Source organism: Perna viridis, chromosome 14 (assembly GCF_037379345.1).
Source record: "Perna viridis isolate PV_CMFRI_1.1 ecotype Kerala chromosome 14, ASM3737934v1, whole genome shotgun sequence".
In the NCBI taxonomy this organism is placed as follows: Eukaryota; Metazoa; Mollusca; class Bivalvia; order Mytilida; family Mytilidae; genus Perna; species Perna viridis.
This window is the reverse complement of record NC_142458.1, coordinates 13563265-13579652: the sequence shown is the minus strand read 5'-3', so window position 1 is coordinate 13579652 and position 16388 is coordinate 13563265. Positions and strand designations below refer to the sequence as shown.

General features: G+C 31.2%; 1 protein-coding gene across 4 annotated transcripts in view; it reads right to left on the bottom strand.

The window, feature by feature from the left end:
• The window catches only part of LOC148598294 (arf-GAP with SH3 domain, ANK repeat and PH domain-containing protein 2-like), a 55624-nt gene that overhangs the window by 34152 nt on the left and 5084 nt on the right, over nucleotides 1-16388 (bottom strand). For 3 of the 4 annotated variants that reach the window (XM_088560676.1, XM_088560675.1, XM_088560678.1), the window contains exons 2-10: nucleotides 12970-13042; nucleotides 12340-12420; nucleotides 9680-9741; nucleotides 8443-8567; nucleotides 7337-7412; nucleotides 6047-6100; nucleotides 3810-3895; nucleotides 2694-2853; nucleotides 1975-2007 (exon numbers count right to left, since the gene is read on the bottom strand). In XM_088560676.1, the coding sequence (XP_088416802.1) occupies nucleotides 1975-2007; nucleotides 2694-2853; nucleotides 3810-3895; nucleotides 6047-6100; nucleotides 7337-7412; nucleotides 8443-8567; nucleotides 9680-9741; nucleotides 12340-12420; nucleotides 12970-13042 (750 nt within the window). The remainder of the gene's footprint in view (nucleotides 1-1974; nucleotides 2008-2693; nucleotides 2854-3809; nucleotides 3896-6046; nucleotides 6101-7336; nucleotides 7413-8442; nucleotides 8568-9679; nucleotides 9742-12339; nucleotides 12421-12969; nucleotides 13043-16388) is intronic. The other variant, XM_088560677.1, reaches the window with a different exon arrangement.

Genomic DNA, 16388 nt, shown 5'->3' with positions numbered 1-16388 from the left:
ACGTTGCAAAATAAAATAATTTCCCCACCTACCCACCCTTTCATTTTCTTACTGGTAGCAGGAAACAAGTGTATTATTTGTTTGGCCTTATATAACCTGAACCAAACTAAAAAGTACTGTACATATTTCAGATCTTTAAACTACTCTGCCATTCTTTAAACAAAATGTGTTTGCTGTTTCCATGCTCACATCTTAAGAGGTTGGTAGGAAGGTAGGTGAATTAAAATAGAATTTAATATAATTTCTTTAAATAAGGCCAAAATGGTTTTATTCAGTAGGAAATGAGTAAAACATAAAACCAGAGTCTGTCTTAAATTTTAAATGATGGCCCTAAATGCATTAAATATTTAAATCATTCTTCCATCATATCTGTAATTCAATTTGAAGATTCATAATTCATAATAATGTAAATTACTGGCTTTTGAAAAATTAACTATTCATATGGAGAATTTGATTCAATTAAAATCTAAATACACATGAAATATAACCCTCCCTATGACATACATGTAACTCTGAACAGTGTAAAAAAAGTTGAAAATGACTTTGTTCTCCTATTAGTATGAAATACATGTAACACAGGATTGATCAGTGCCTCCAGTCACATAAGCTTTAAAATATTGATATTAAATATTAGACAAATTTGTATTTTGCTTCTAACTACAGCACTTCACACACTGAGACATTGGTGTACATGTTGATAAAAAAGACTTAAAATAACATATACAGGCCTGGGTTTCATTAAAAATCTCAACTTGAGAATTTCCTCAAGTCATGTGTTTTTCCTAAAATCTTCAATTTAAAGTGATCTGATTAGTAGAAATTTGAGTTGAGGAAGGATTTGAGAAAAATCTCCATTTGAGATTTTTTATAAAATCGGACCCAGGTATCTATAAATTTTGAATTATGTGATGAAAATATGAAGGCAATGTAAGCATTATGTTAGCCCATTTATTACTATATCCCACTATAGTATACATGTAATAACCATAACTACCCAAAAATTAAATTACCCTTTTCTCAAAGTGAAATGGCAAATACTGAAACTACAAGATTAGAATCCTTTATTAAAGGTCATGGGTCATGGAGCTCTCAGAGAAGAACATTTGAAAATTTCTAATATAAAACAATGTGATTACTGGTATGGTCAATATTAAGCTTCAAAACAGCATTTTTTGTTCATATTAAAGCAAATTTTTATATTGATATAATATTTTCAAGAGGAGATCGGCTTTTACTACAGTAAACAATTGAGAATGGATATTTTTTTAAAGATAAGTGAAAATAAATATACACAATACAACAACAAAATTTCCCAAATTTTCAGAACATAGTACAGTAATATTCACAACTGAAATGACACTGTAGAACCCAAATTTGAAATTTAAGTTTCTGATTTTTTTAAAACATACTGTCAGAGTTTGTGAAAACTTTTTATTTCTGCTGTTGGACATAGGAGTGGCAAAGGCAAATGTTTTGTCAGTCCCACTAAAATTTGCTGGTCCCATGTAATCAAACTTCACAAAATTTTTTTAACAGCCGCCAGTCATGGGACCCAGCACAAGAGGTTGAAATGCTGGTCCTACCCAAATTTTACCTGTCAGGACCGGCAGGACCAGCAATTTTCGCGAACACTGTACTGTGGAAGAACTTGTTCGTGGGGCACTAATTTTTTGGGGTTTTGTGTGGTTTGGCTGAACCACAAATTCAAATTCCCAATGAAATGAAAAGTCCCAATTTAAAAAAATTTTAAGGTTTTATATTTTAAAAAACTCACAAAATTTTGACAAACCAAAAAAATTGAACCCATGAATCGAAGTACTTCCACAGTATATTGTCATTTCTTCATGACTCTTAATTTTAGAATGACAGATAAAAAAAAAACAATTTTTTTTTCTTTAGAAGGCAACAGAACGTAATAAATAAACAAAAAAATAACCAAAAATATATAACAAGCTAAAACAACAAATAAATTACCAATCCTAAAGTTGAATTCCTGTTATGTTTGCCCAGTAAAAGGAAATCATACAGATAACAGATACATGTAGGGTACGAAATTTTTGGTCAATCTTTATATAGCTACTTAAGTTTCATATTTTTTTTAGGACATTTTGTTTCAAAGCTACATTAGTTTTCCCTGTTTGTGGGACATCTTGCTGCCCTTATCTTCAGTTTTTATGTGTTATCTTTTTTATTTGGTTCACTAAATTGTGTATGTAGATCGTCTCTGTTGCATGTGTTTACATTAAGGCCATATTTTTGGATTTTGACATGTTTGAATCATCCCACTGCTAAAGCTTCAATATATATATATAGATATTTCCATGTGAAAAGGCTAATAAAATTATATAAAGCCAACTAAAATTTTATTTTGTTCTCAGGTACATTATGAAACACAAATAATATTTTTGTTGCAGACTTCAACATCTGCAACTTCGGGATCAAGAAATGAACAGGAAAAAGACTTACAAATGCACTGTAACATATATATTTGATCTTTCATAATGTTCATGTACAAAAGAGAAAATATTCAAAAAGCATTTAAAGTTGCAGGACTAAATAATTTACAAAGTAGTGTAGAGAATAGAAACCATTAACCTCAACCATTTTGAAGCCAAATTAGCTCCCACTAAAGAAGTACTTCCTAAATAAGCATTGCCCACCTTTACTCATGTAGGAACAGATACAATACTCACTTCCTTGTAAGAGGACATGGAGTTTTTGAGAGCATCCCTGAGTTTGACCAGTTCTTGTCGTTCAGCATGTTGGTTACGCTTGATTTCCTCTAACTGGTTCACTAATTTGTCGATGAATGACTGAAAATGGTTTATGGTTTTAAGTCCTTCCTGGAAGAACCTAAAAATAAACATACAAGAGTTCATCTTTGTTTTACCTTTGGCTGGACTGGCTAGGGGAGAGCATAGGTATAAATGATGAACCAGTTTACTGGTTTCCTGATTCCACCTTGACTTCACCAGTTCAACCATGGAAATAAAACTTCTTCAAAATGATTTTCTTTTTAATTGCTAGATCTATTAAGAATTTTAGATAGGAAAGAATGATGTGCCAAAACTGAAAAGAATTATTAAAAAAATAGGCATAACTTGGTCAAGAATCAAAAACAATCCTTATAATTTAATTTCTAACTGATTAAAGTCAAGATTGTCCCTTCATCAAAGCCTTATTTAGTTTGTAATTATTTGCAGACTGCAGACTGATTGATGTTAATGACTTCACAGTACCAAGATAGTATATGGAAAACAACCTATCTAGCCAAAATGAGAAAAAACAATCAAATTCCATATCATAATTAATTTTTTTTTCAGCAATAGCACATTTTTGGGTTTTGCTACTTATTACAATAACTAAGATGGGTAATGTAAGAATAGATATATACATTGTATGTAGATAAAGTTACAAAATCACAAGCAACTAACAATACAAAGACAAAGATTTGTGCTCTCAACAATGTAATTTAGAAATAAACTACTAAAACAGTTCTCATCTAAATTGGCCAACTACATGTACATGTATGTTTTATTAACAGCTCATTTTAATACTTTTAAGCAATACAGCAATCTCTTTTCAGATTGTCCTGCCCTTTCTTATCTCACTAGTTTAGTAATGAATGAAATGTACTTTCAAAAGTTTTGGTAAAAAGTAGTCAAATGGTAAAAAAAATTCTGATGAGTGATTTCAAAGCTGAGCGGTGAGCTTTTTTTTTTTTGCCTGTGAGACTATTCCAACATTTTCCAATCTCACTAATTTAATGATAAATGTACTGTAGTTCTTGATCACAGGATTAAACCTACATGGTAAGTGCTCTGTAGTAGTCCACAAAGTGAAGTAGTAGGTCAACTCCTTTCTTCGTTTTAATCTCATTTACTCTGATCAGGTACTGAAATAAATCAGAACCAAATATGAAGATTGAATGATTGATTAAGGTTTAACATCCTATGACAGATATTTCATACATTTCAGGATGAGTACAATTGACCAATCAAACATGTATACCCTGCTTTGTACTATTCCGACACAGTGAGCAAGATTTTTGTTGTGCTAGCTCACAGAGACAACAGCCTGTACATAGTCATGCAACTACACTCTAACACATTATTCTGAATGAGCCAACCAGTCGTCATTCAATTTCCTTAAACACTGCAAATATTTATCCAACATGTTACTGTAATTTTTCCAAAATTTTCTCTTTTTTCATTTTGCATTTTGTTGAATGTCTTTGGTATTCAATTCAAACTTAATTTCACCATCGGTGATTTTATGTTGTCTGTAGCCAGACAAAAATGATAAGAGGAAGTACTTAATTATTATATTTCATTGTTATAGAGATAAAATAGTTAATGAGGTGTTCTCAAATTAAATGAGGAATATTTTGAAAACCAAGAAATTAATTTTAGTTGGCTTAAGTTAACTAGATAAGATAAAATTGCATTAAGAAATTTTGCAAAAAATATACTTTTTATAGTAACTGCAACTAACTCTAGTAAAAATTTCTTTCATTTGTTAGATGTTAAGTTGCACTCCAGATAAGAATCGTGCAAAATGTGATTCATGGTTGCAAAGCCTACATATCTTTATTTTTGATATTTTGTTTAAAATGTTCTCATAAACAGAAATCAAAATGTAGATTTTTATATAACCTGTGTTCTCAGGAGATAAAAATCACATAGAATGTACTGAAGAATTCAAAATTAAGGGAGATAACACTAGATGACAACTAAAATACAATAGAAACTGTCGAAGTTTCAATGTGGAGCAGACAGATTGGAATGAATATTTATACATTTCATCATATAGACCCACAGTGTGGGAAACTACCACTCGCCAGCACGCCAAATATGAGTAGGTGTGTAATTTGGCGAGTTCTCATTTGCTTACACTCGTCAATTTGGCAACCGTCATTTGATTGGCAAGTACCAAGGAAAGTTAACCAGCCAACAGGTTATTTATTTAAACATCCCTTAAAATCATACATTAAAAGTATGTTCCCTACATATTAAGAAGTGTAGCTTGTTTGAATATGTCAAGTGAATTTTGCACAATTTGATTGACTTTTAAAGCATTGTTTACGATCTGCCATTTTTATTTCCGGTAAACAGGATGTACGTGACTGTCCCGATCTCGTATTAGTAGTCAAACGAAATTATCTTGGTAATTTATGAAATGTTACCTTGCAAATAAGTTGTTTATTGTCAAATTAAAAATGAAAAAGAAACAAATGATAAAAATTTTCTTGTTTCATGATGAATCTGTTGAAATATAATTTTATTTTTATAATATGAGTTCAGAAATGGAGTACTTTAAATAATTGAAAAACTTCAACGGGAGGAAATATTCGAAATTTGGACAAGTTTTTGATAAATTTAGAAAGAAATGAAAAGACAGTTGAAAAAAGAAAAAGAAAGGCGAAAGATAGTCAAATAGTACAGACAAAAAAAAAAAAAAAACATTGGCTACTTGAATAATCTGACCACCTGACTAAACCAGACACTTGTTGAAATCCATTTTTATCTGTTGAAGTAGCAGTCTTTCTAAAAATCAGACAGGAGGTGATTCATACATGTCAAAAACCCACCCAATTCAGTTTTGTTTCTTGTTCAGAGACATTTGTTGATCACATGACCAGTCTTAGTTTTTCATTTGGTTGTTGCACTTTTGATGTAAAAATTATACAGATTGTACATGAAATTAGTATGTTGCAAGAGTTATTGTTCTTGATTTGGCTTCATTTGGTTGATTCTAGTTGAAGACGAATTTATGATTTTCTAAAAAGTGCAGATTCTAGCAGGATCTATATTCTACTAGCCAGTATGGCAAGTTGGGAAAAAAAATGGTTTCCCACACTGCATAAAGCAAAGTAATAACAAAAATAAAAATGTGTAGCCTTTTTTTTGGGGTGAATCACATATTACAGAATTTGCATGATTCTTACAAAGGCTACTACTTATGGTTTGTGTTGCAACACTAGTTGTGTTTGAAATTAACACAGATTTTCAAATATTGTCTACAACGTATTATAGTTGATAAATACCTCACACAGCTGAAGTTGAAATACTTTTCTCTCTTTCTCCATTTCCTCTGCGATCTAAAAAATAAAATTTCAAATGACTGAACTACAAATTGATAGTACCAAAAAAAATATACAATGACGACAACACTACAGTTGCCAACTGGAAAAAAATAAATTAAATAACCATGTAAAATCTCCACATCAAAGATAGTTTTCAGAATATAGCAAAGCATTCTTTATCCGGTTTAAAAAAGATTGCTTCATCACAAGATTTCTTAAGATACTGAATTATGGATTGGTATTTTGTGACATCAACGGGAATTCAAAACAAGTTGTCATACAAAATTGCTGATTTTGTGAAAAAATTTTTACAGTTTTTTTGTACCCCCACTCAACTTGCAAAGTGGGGGTATTTAGTAATAGGGGTGTCTATCATTCGATTGGTACATATTTCCATCTGTTACACAGAGGGGGCCCATCTCTTATCCGTGACTCCTCCTACACAGCTGAATGGAACTTTCTGAGAATCTTTATTATATATTGCCACTGAACACCTCATATCCTATGGTGGCTTCACATAGCAAATGATTGACTTTTTTATCCATGAAAACGGGGACATGGTGGGGACATCTCTTATCCATTACTTCTACTACATCATTGAAAAGAATTAACGACATTTAACATAATCTATATTACATATTCCCATCGTGCATTTCCTAATTCAGATTTTAATCCAAACCAATTTTGGATTTCACATAACAAAAGATTGGCTAAGCCATTAATGAATATGGGAACATGGAGACCCATCATTTATCTGTAACTCATCCTACACAACTGAATGGAATTAAATGAAATTTTCACAGAATCTACATTACATAAAAATTCAATGGTGCACCCTATTAAATAGATTCTTATACAAATCAATTTGGGGGTTGAAAGGTGCATGTTTTCATAATGGGAAGTGGTGGTATCAATTTAGTGAGCATTGAACTCAGTTTTTTGGTTTATTTTTGTTTCTCCCATAATAAGTCTGAGATAAGGCAATAATTTTAAAAGAGAGGAAGTAATTATATGACCTATAATACTTTATGAGTTTAGATAATTGCCATTTTATGCAAAAAGTACTTCTGTTTAGAAACTTTTTTAATTACTAACAGTTGTTGATCGCCATTTAAAAAGATAGGGTAGAGTGAATTCACATGTTATACAGTAAAATAAAGAATTGTAATGTTAAAATCCAGATTTGTCAATGTGGAAATCCACCATTGTAAAAACTCCATCTCTGTTTCCAGGAAACATTTTCGTACAAACCTCAGCTCCAGTGATTGTGTCCCTTGTCATACCAGCCTCTCTCGCCTGCTGTTTCTTCTCTTTCTCTATCTTGGCACTATAAAAATAAAGGGAGAGAGGGGAAACTTAAATTAAAAAGCAAAAGTGCATAATACCGAGCATGGCATGCTAGACTAACAATATACATTCAGTCAAACTGGAATAGGTATCAGATAGGTCCACAGAAATGGGTCAAGGAAGTGAATTCGAAGTGAAAGTAGCCTTTAAATTCGTTAAAACTTAAAATATGCAATTAAAAAACAAAGAAAAAATAAAAAAAGAATTATTTACAGTATCTTGATTTGGTACGCTGAATTCTATTTTTTTAAAAAAACGTTTACCTATCCTATCTTGCCCCATTCAACTATCGTCTTTTTTTTAATGATTTTACAAATGTGAGAAAAATGTATAAGTGCAATGGTCAGTTGTAGGCAATGTCTAACTCATATTAGTCAAAAAGTTGTCTGAAACCTGTTTACGTTTGGTGTGACTTTTTACACATTATGCTGAGACAACAATGTCAGCAAACGAAAAAATGTAAACTGGTCACTGACTGTGAACTGGTGAATACCCACCACCATCAACTCCACTACTAAAAACGTGGAAATTTTGTTCCCATTTAATGTAAATGTACACACAGTTTTGAATTTATGATTATTTCTAAAATTGTTTTATAATGTACTTAGAAGAAAATATTCACTTAAGTATAATTATGTTATAGGCTGTACTGCAAAAGTATAAAAATAAAACATGTATACAGTTTTATCTTTCTCAAAGAAGTGTATTGGGTCAATTCTTGTTCTCAGGTAAATTTAAGGAGGTAGACCTAGGGTAAGGGACATAACCCTTAAAATCAGTGATACGTTTGTATTATATTCAATTTTACCCAAGGCTGTCAAGCTTTCATCCAACAGAATGAAATCAGTCCAAGTTACTTAGATGCTTGCATAAGATTGATGTAAACTGCTGAATACAAACATTCAAATGATTTGTAAGAGTTGAGTCCTTTACCCTAGATCTACCTCCTAAAAACACAGAGAGTTTTCTTTTTTTTCCAAAATACATAAATATCAAGACTATGTATTTACCACTTAGCATCATAATCCTTCCAAGACTTGTCAATAGGTTTCCTCAGATCACCTTTAACACCCTTTAAATCATTCTTTAGGAATGTATCCAATGGAAACAACAACATACTATGTAACTTTGAGACCTATAAAAAAAATACCTAAATAGAGATGCTATCAGAGAATTGCAACTTATGTCTTTTTTGTATCATTTTAAGTGTAAGTATTTGTAAGAATCAGACAAAATAGGAAAAATCGTAAACATGCATGTCAAAGCTCCACCTATCTGACAATGTAGTATCATTCTTTCTCTATTTGAAAACTCCATTATTTGATCTCTGCATCACAGGTTTGCTCAGAAATTTGTCAATAGAATGTTAAACAGTTAGGTTTTTAACATTAGTATCTGCCCTTGAAATGTTCATTTTGAGTGCATTTCAATGAAATTATAACTCAATGCACCTACATGATATGGAAAATATTGTCTTTTTTCCTTGATTCTGATGGTGCAAATAGTCAAATTACACTATCAAAATGATGTTTTTTTCATACCATGTTTCATCCACTGCCTGATTATTACAGAGACTGACATTTATGAGAAAGCAGACAAATAAAGGTTACACAGAGTAAAGGTGTAGGGGCATTAACCCATGAATATTGCATAAAAATATCAACTTTGTTGTATTAACATACAAATTGTTAAGAACATAGTATTATAAATAAATGTAAAGAAAATGCAAGGAAAAATATTGTGGCATTAGTTCATTGTATTGGTGTCATTATAGAGTCACAATTATGCCATTTAACAAAAAATGCTGTTCATAAATGTTCATTGAGTTCCCTCACAAATAAAAATGCTGTTCATAAATGTTCATTGAGTTCCCTCACAAATAAACCAACTTATAAAAGAGTTATTACCCTTTATCTTAAATTTCCGGTGCATTCTGTATTTTGTTTCAGTCTTACCATTTCAGAAAAAAAAAAAAAATAAACATTCATTTTTTAGAAAATATGAGCTTGTGATCTCTAATAGACAAAAATTGAAAGTAAATTTTGCATGTGTAACCTATTGCTAGGTTCTTCCATGGACGTCCGCATAAACACATGGAAACATATGTTTCGGACAAAATATTGAAATTTTTAAAGTTGTTTGGCTCCACTCCACTCATGCAAAACACAGATATATCAACACTTATGCATTACTTCTCAAACCATTTTTTAACTATTCTGCCTGATTCTAAGACAGAATGGTACTTACTAGTTCATTCATTGAGCCTGATAGCTCTTTCGTAACAGTGGCAAACTTCTTAAATGCATCATCTGAAATAGATCAAAAATAAAAATAAAATAGGTGAAAATATACATATATGTTAATCAGGCACAGTTTCATAAAAAATCTCAGAGAGATTTTTCTCAACTCCTTCCTCAACTAAAACTTTAGGAAATTCTCTATTTGAAATAGTTTATGAAAAACAGGCAACGACAAACTTTGCATGATCACAAAAAGCCATACGCCCAATGTTGCTATTTTGTGATTTAATCCATGGATCTTTCTTACTGATAATTTCTTTTTCTTTCTCAGTGAAATAGAGAGAGCATGAAAACTATCACTAGAAACTAAGGACGGATGTGGTGCTGGCAAAGTATGCCAAGAATGTTATAAATAGTGATAAATGAACTAGATCATCTTCATTCAGAATGATTTTCTTGCTTTCTCTAAGCCGACCCAAGCAAGTTAATCGACCAATTCAAGAGGTTGTCCATGTAAATATCAGGCAGCTCCTATAATATGAGTGGCACATTGTAAAATTTTATGCCAGTGAATTTTTTGTTCCAATGTAATGTACATATACCATATGTATGTCATAAATTATTAAGTTCATTTTGAATAAACAATAGAAGGCTCAGTAGATGATTTTAGAGTTCTCTAACAAAGCAACCAGATTACCCTCCAATTAATGAGTTATCTCCCTTTTATCAATGAATATCAATGCTTTCTCTTTTATTGTTGCAGTAAAAAAAAACCAACATTCAACTTTGAGAAAAGATGCATTTGTGATATGAAATGGGTGAACATTTTTAAAAACAAAATTTTTAATGTGCCACTCACAGCCTGGTTTTTTCCAAAGACACTATCTTAAAACAGTTATTGATAATCAACATGTATAATTACTTTTCAACAGGATATTCCCCGAATAAAACAATGAAATGACCAATTACATGTACATTGTGCAAACTGACTTATGGATGAATGTTAGGAAATTGTATGTTTAAATAACACAATTTTTTTATGGATAATCACATTTTCTCCTAAAAATACACAACTAAATTCTGAAAAATGAAAAAAAAAATCAGTCTACAGCTTGTATCCAGCATAAGCTACCTCAGTACTTATGTAAAAAATATTATTTCAATGTTTGCTAAAACTTCACTATACATCCTATACCTTAGCCAGCACTACACAGTTTAATTTAGTTTCACACTTTTGGCTAGGGATAAAAAAATGACATTAATGGAAACTGGTGGTTGCTATAGTGATTGAAAATACAGAATATATTGTTGATAAAACATTTTCTGAAAAAAGGGAACTTTTTAAAGTATTTTGCAATGTTTTATATTTTTTCAATGTTTAAGGGGCTTTTTTCAATGACAATTTGACTTCATTGTGAAAGTGAAAGGAAGTCAATTTTTTACCATGCTAAATTTGATAAGTGGATTACAAAGTAAAATAGCTAAATATCTAACAAGCGATGCCCATATGAGGAAGGAGTTTTCCAAGGAAAAAGTTTCAAGGTTTCAAGGCATGAAATAAAAATTTAAGAAATTTTGCAGGAAGTTTTATAGTTTTAAACCTGATTTTATTAATTTTTTTGCAAATTTTAGCATATTTTTGCATGGTTTCTATGGTAACCCTATTTTTTGTGGGTAATTTTTTTCCAGGAAATTTTTACTGCATTCTGAAGGCTTTGGCTTGACCTATTTCTAAATATATAGATTTCCAGATGCTTGACAATTTTTTAAAGTGATAAAATGTTACAAAGCATCATATTACAAGACCAAAATTAGACAGTTCTGCAATACTGTGAAGTGCTGGCTTAAGGATGTAGACCTTAGGTAAGGGACATCACTTATAGAAATCATTGGAACGTTTGTGTAAAGCATTTTACACCAATCTCATCTAAGCATCGAAGTAACTTTGATTTATTTCATTCTATTTCAAATGGAAGTTTGATAGGCTGTAATGAAATTGAATATGTTGCAAACATATTACCGATTTCAAGAGTAATGTCCCTTACCCTAGGTCTACCTCCTTAAAATTTTGTAAACAGTATACAGTGAAATCAATCTGAACAAAACTTCTTTTGGACTCTAAAGTAATCTGATCAATACAGGCAGGTGTTTGTTATTTTAAAGTAGTACTCCAGCTAAGAATCATGCAAAATGTGGTTCATGGTTGGAAAGCCTACATATTTCTATTTTTTATATTTTGTTTAAAACATTATACTAAATAGAAATAAATATGTGGTTTTTCATATAACCCCTGTTCATAAGAAATATAAATTATATAGAACGTACCGTAGAATTCAAAATAAAGGGAGATAACTCTGTATATCACACTAAAATACAGCAGAAACCATTGGATTTTCAATGTGAATTAGCTCCAAAGAGCAGACAGATTGGACTGAATGATTATACATTTCATCATATAGACATATAAAGCAACTTAATTACAAAAATAAAAATATGTAGCCGTTTTGGGAATATATCACTTATTACAGAATGATTCTTTAATACAAAGACTACTACTTAATAGTTCAAAAGATAATGAATTGATTATGATGAAACTTGAGATAATGTCTGGTTGACAGATTTCTGGTTTATTCATGGTTGGGTTTAGACAGATTCTACCATACATACCAACAACTGGTCCCTGTTCTAACTGACTGTTCCCAACATGTTCTATATTCTCTGCCAGTGTTTCCTCATTCTCAACATGCTCTACAAACAAAATATTTAACTGATTGTTCATAGCCACAAGTCAAGGTCATAATACAGGAAAATGACATGGTTTTCATGTTGCAATATCCGCTATATAATGTAATGTTATCATTTACTACTTAAGTGAGGATAAAAATTTGATGTAAATATTACCATATGCCTGACTAACTTATTTTACAACTGTACAATGTATGTTTCTTATTGAAAATCATGACTTTTTGCTTCCAGACTTCCTAATACTTTTATCAGTTAACTGCACTGTAATTTGTTCTGTTTTGTTTTTCAGGTTCTACACCTACAGCTTACAGCTGAAAGTTTCTGTGTGGGCTTGTTTAAATTGCTGCTGGCTTGTAACAATTTAATATAGGAATCGATGAACTGTCTGTTTGGTATTCCACATGTGTATGGTTTTAAAACTTTATTTTTATTTATTTCATTTTTGTTCATGTGTTGAGCAATATTTACATTTAAATGTTTTGTAAAGATGATATACGTTTCACACCAAAAACACATTTCTATGTAAATTAAAAAGAAAAAAAAATTGTTTACTTTTGATTGAGTTGTATAAGGCTTTGACAGACTTCTTCATTTTTGAAACACTGCTGCGGTCTCCATCTAGTTTCTGAAAAATAAACAAAACAAAGGTACAGAATGTATATTTATCTTAAAATAACTACATAAAAACTTTTTTCAAGTTTATTTTCAATCTGAGCATGTAAAAGACTGACTCAAACGTCTGCTAAAGTTTGATAAAATGTCCGGCATGGGCAGTCAAAATTTTCGGACCCATGGTATAGATATAGATGCATAGATTCCCCTTCAGATATAAGTGAAAAGGTATAAAAGAAAAAACATGAAGTTGCACACATTTTACTGCTAGGCATACCCCCACTTGTACAGGAACTTGAAAGCAACCAGAATTGCTTAAAATGTACACACTATCTGTATGAAGCCACACACCAAATTTGAAATCATTCCAAACATTGGAAGCAAAGATAATTGCAATAAATTAGGACAGACAGTCTAAATGAAAGATGGATGGACAAGGTGATTCTAATATAGCATCCACTCATTCAGTGGGGTATAATAAGTATAGATTCACTGTTAGATATAGGAGTGGTTTAAATTATTTCTCTACCCAAGATCGTAAAATTTTAATTTTCTCTAAATTCTACAATAGAGCATAGCAAAATTATTTGAACCAAGACCTGATGTTTATCCTTTAATGCTGTTGAAAATTTGTAATATGTCAAAATGGCAGAATATTTTTAAAAGAAGTACTCCGGCTAGAAATCATGCAAAATGTGATTCATAGTTGGAAAGCTTACATATTTTTTGGGGGATATTTTGTTTAAAACGTTATAATAAACAGAAATTAACATATGGTTTTTCATATAACCCCAGTTCATAAGAGATATAAATTATATAAAATGTACTGCAGAATTCAAAATTAAGGGAAATAACTCTGCAAATGACACTCAAATACAAAAGAATCTAATGGATTTTTCAATGTTGATTATATCCTAAGAGCAGACAGATTTGAATGAATAATTACTCATTTCATAATTTAGACCCATAAAACAACTTAATTACAAACATAAAAATATGTAGCCTTTTTTCGGGTGTATCACATTATTCAGATTTTGCATGATTCTTACAAAGACTGCTACTTAATTACCTACTGTTGGTTAAAAAGTACATGTAACATGATCTTTTATTCACATGCCTAGAATGGGTGAGGGGTTTACCTTGTACAGTTTCTGTACTATTTTCATTCACTTGCATAGGATGAGAAAGAGTTTACCGTGTACAGTTTCTGTACTATTTTCATTCACTCATTCACGTGCCTGGGATAGGAGAGAGGTTTACCGTGTACAGTTTCTGTACTCTTACCATCCCATAACAGGCTCATAATAAACATTCAGTCAAACTGGAATAGACAGGCCCACAGAAATGGGTCAGGGATGTGAATTCAAAGTGAAAGTAGCCAATTAATTGATTTAAAATTGAAATAGGCAGTTCAAAAACAAATAATTTTTTTTTATTATTTACAGTATCTACCAGTAATTTTTTTTTTAATGGACAACCATCTACCTTTCCTATTTCACCCCATTCAGCTATCGTCTTTTTTCAATGACTTAACAAATTTAACAAAATGTATTGGTGCAATGCTCGTTGTAGACTGAGCCTAACTCATATTATTAACTTTAAAAAAAGACAGGGAAGCATGAAAGTGTCTGTGACCTCTCTAAAACTGTAGTACAACTCAGCAACGTGTCACCTTAGTTCAAACAGTGTGCTTATTCAAAGATCACTTGTAATGGACATTTAGTCTCCAAAAATTGAAAATATTGTGATTCTGGATTAATTACAGACCAAATTATGTCTAGGTACAAAGGCCAGCTTCTTCCTCTTGGACATCAAGTCTATTCCGACAAAGAATTTTTAGGGATACATAATACTGCCAATTTTAATAATTAAGGCTCAAAGAACCACATTCAGACACAAAGGAAGAGATTTAGGCCACACTAAAAATAATGTTTGTTTTCCTAGTGTAATAGAAAATAGCACAATCAAAGATAAAATGGCATTAATTTAAAGTTACGTACCAGAAACAACAGGACTTAATTTACAATATACATATGGAGTCAAGTGATATTTAGGTTCAAGAAAGCCTTTTAATGTGAGTCAAGTTAAATTTAACAGTTTTTTTTTAATGAAATATTGTATAGCGAGTTATTTTCATGGGGCTAAATTTTCGCGATTTTGAAAGCCAAACGTCTGGAAGATATTTTCGTGGTTTTTTTTTTTCGCGGGTGAAGTCCTATGTATGTGTAATTTTTACCATTGTTTCAAAAATATTTTTTTAAAGGACACCCTGAATGGATTGTAATGTTGAAACTAAAGTTGTAAGAAGTACATTATTTTATACATAAAATTTTGCGGGTTTTATTTTCGTGGTTGTTGCCGATTCACGAAAATAAGCGAAAATTAAATCCCCGCACAAATAACCCACTATACAGTATAAGGCACAAGAAGTTACGGTGATTTTTAAAGTTTTTTTTTCATGTTCTGAACGGCAAGGGGAGAGCATCCAAAGAGAGGTTGGGCACTGCCACTTCATCTATGGCTAATTTTTGTTATGGCAGTTGAAATCCAATCCTATCATAATTTTTACACAGGAATGTTAGTTACCATTAGTCTGTTGCATTTGTGATCTCATATATTAAACCTACATTCAAGTATCAAGTTAATAAAAAAAAACATCAATCAGTTGTAATACAATATACCATGTTTTTTTTTCATATCTTATGACAATCTGGCTTCTTTTGGGTGTTATATTGGAGTAGTACCTGGTAGATTTTAACCTTTCCTTAAAAATTCTCAACAACTAGCTCGAATAATAGAGGACTGTATAGGATTCAACTAGCCGGAAACAAGAAAAGCACATATTTAACTAGCTCAAATCAATTTTTACTAGCCCCGGGCCTCAGACTAGTGGCTAAAGGCAAGCACTGTAGATGTTAATCTGAGGATAACTCTCAAGTTGCCCAAATTTCGTTTTAGGTCAAATAGTTTAATTTCTAATTAAACCTCTGACAAACCCTCCTAAAAACTGCCTTGCAATTTAAGCAGCAATTCATTCTTACTGAGTAAAAGAAGTCTTCAAATTCTTAATTTTAGCAACAAAGACAGTGATAAGGCAGGAGCAATGTGCCATATGCCTACTGAAGCTGAAAATGGCCCATTAAATTTACAGGATTTTACTTAGAATGTTAGTAAATGACCCATTAACATCTTGAATACTTGAAATAAATGCTGAAATAACACATCTGAAAAATTCTTTCCCAACAATATCAAGATTTAAATATAAATAGTTGGTAAAATACATGCAGAGGTAATCACTAAATAAAATAAGCATTTTTACTAAAAAAAACTTAACATGGCTCAATGAATTCAGAAGCTGA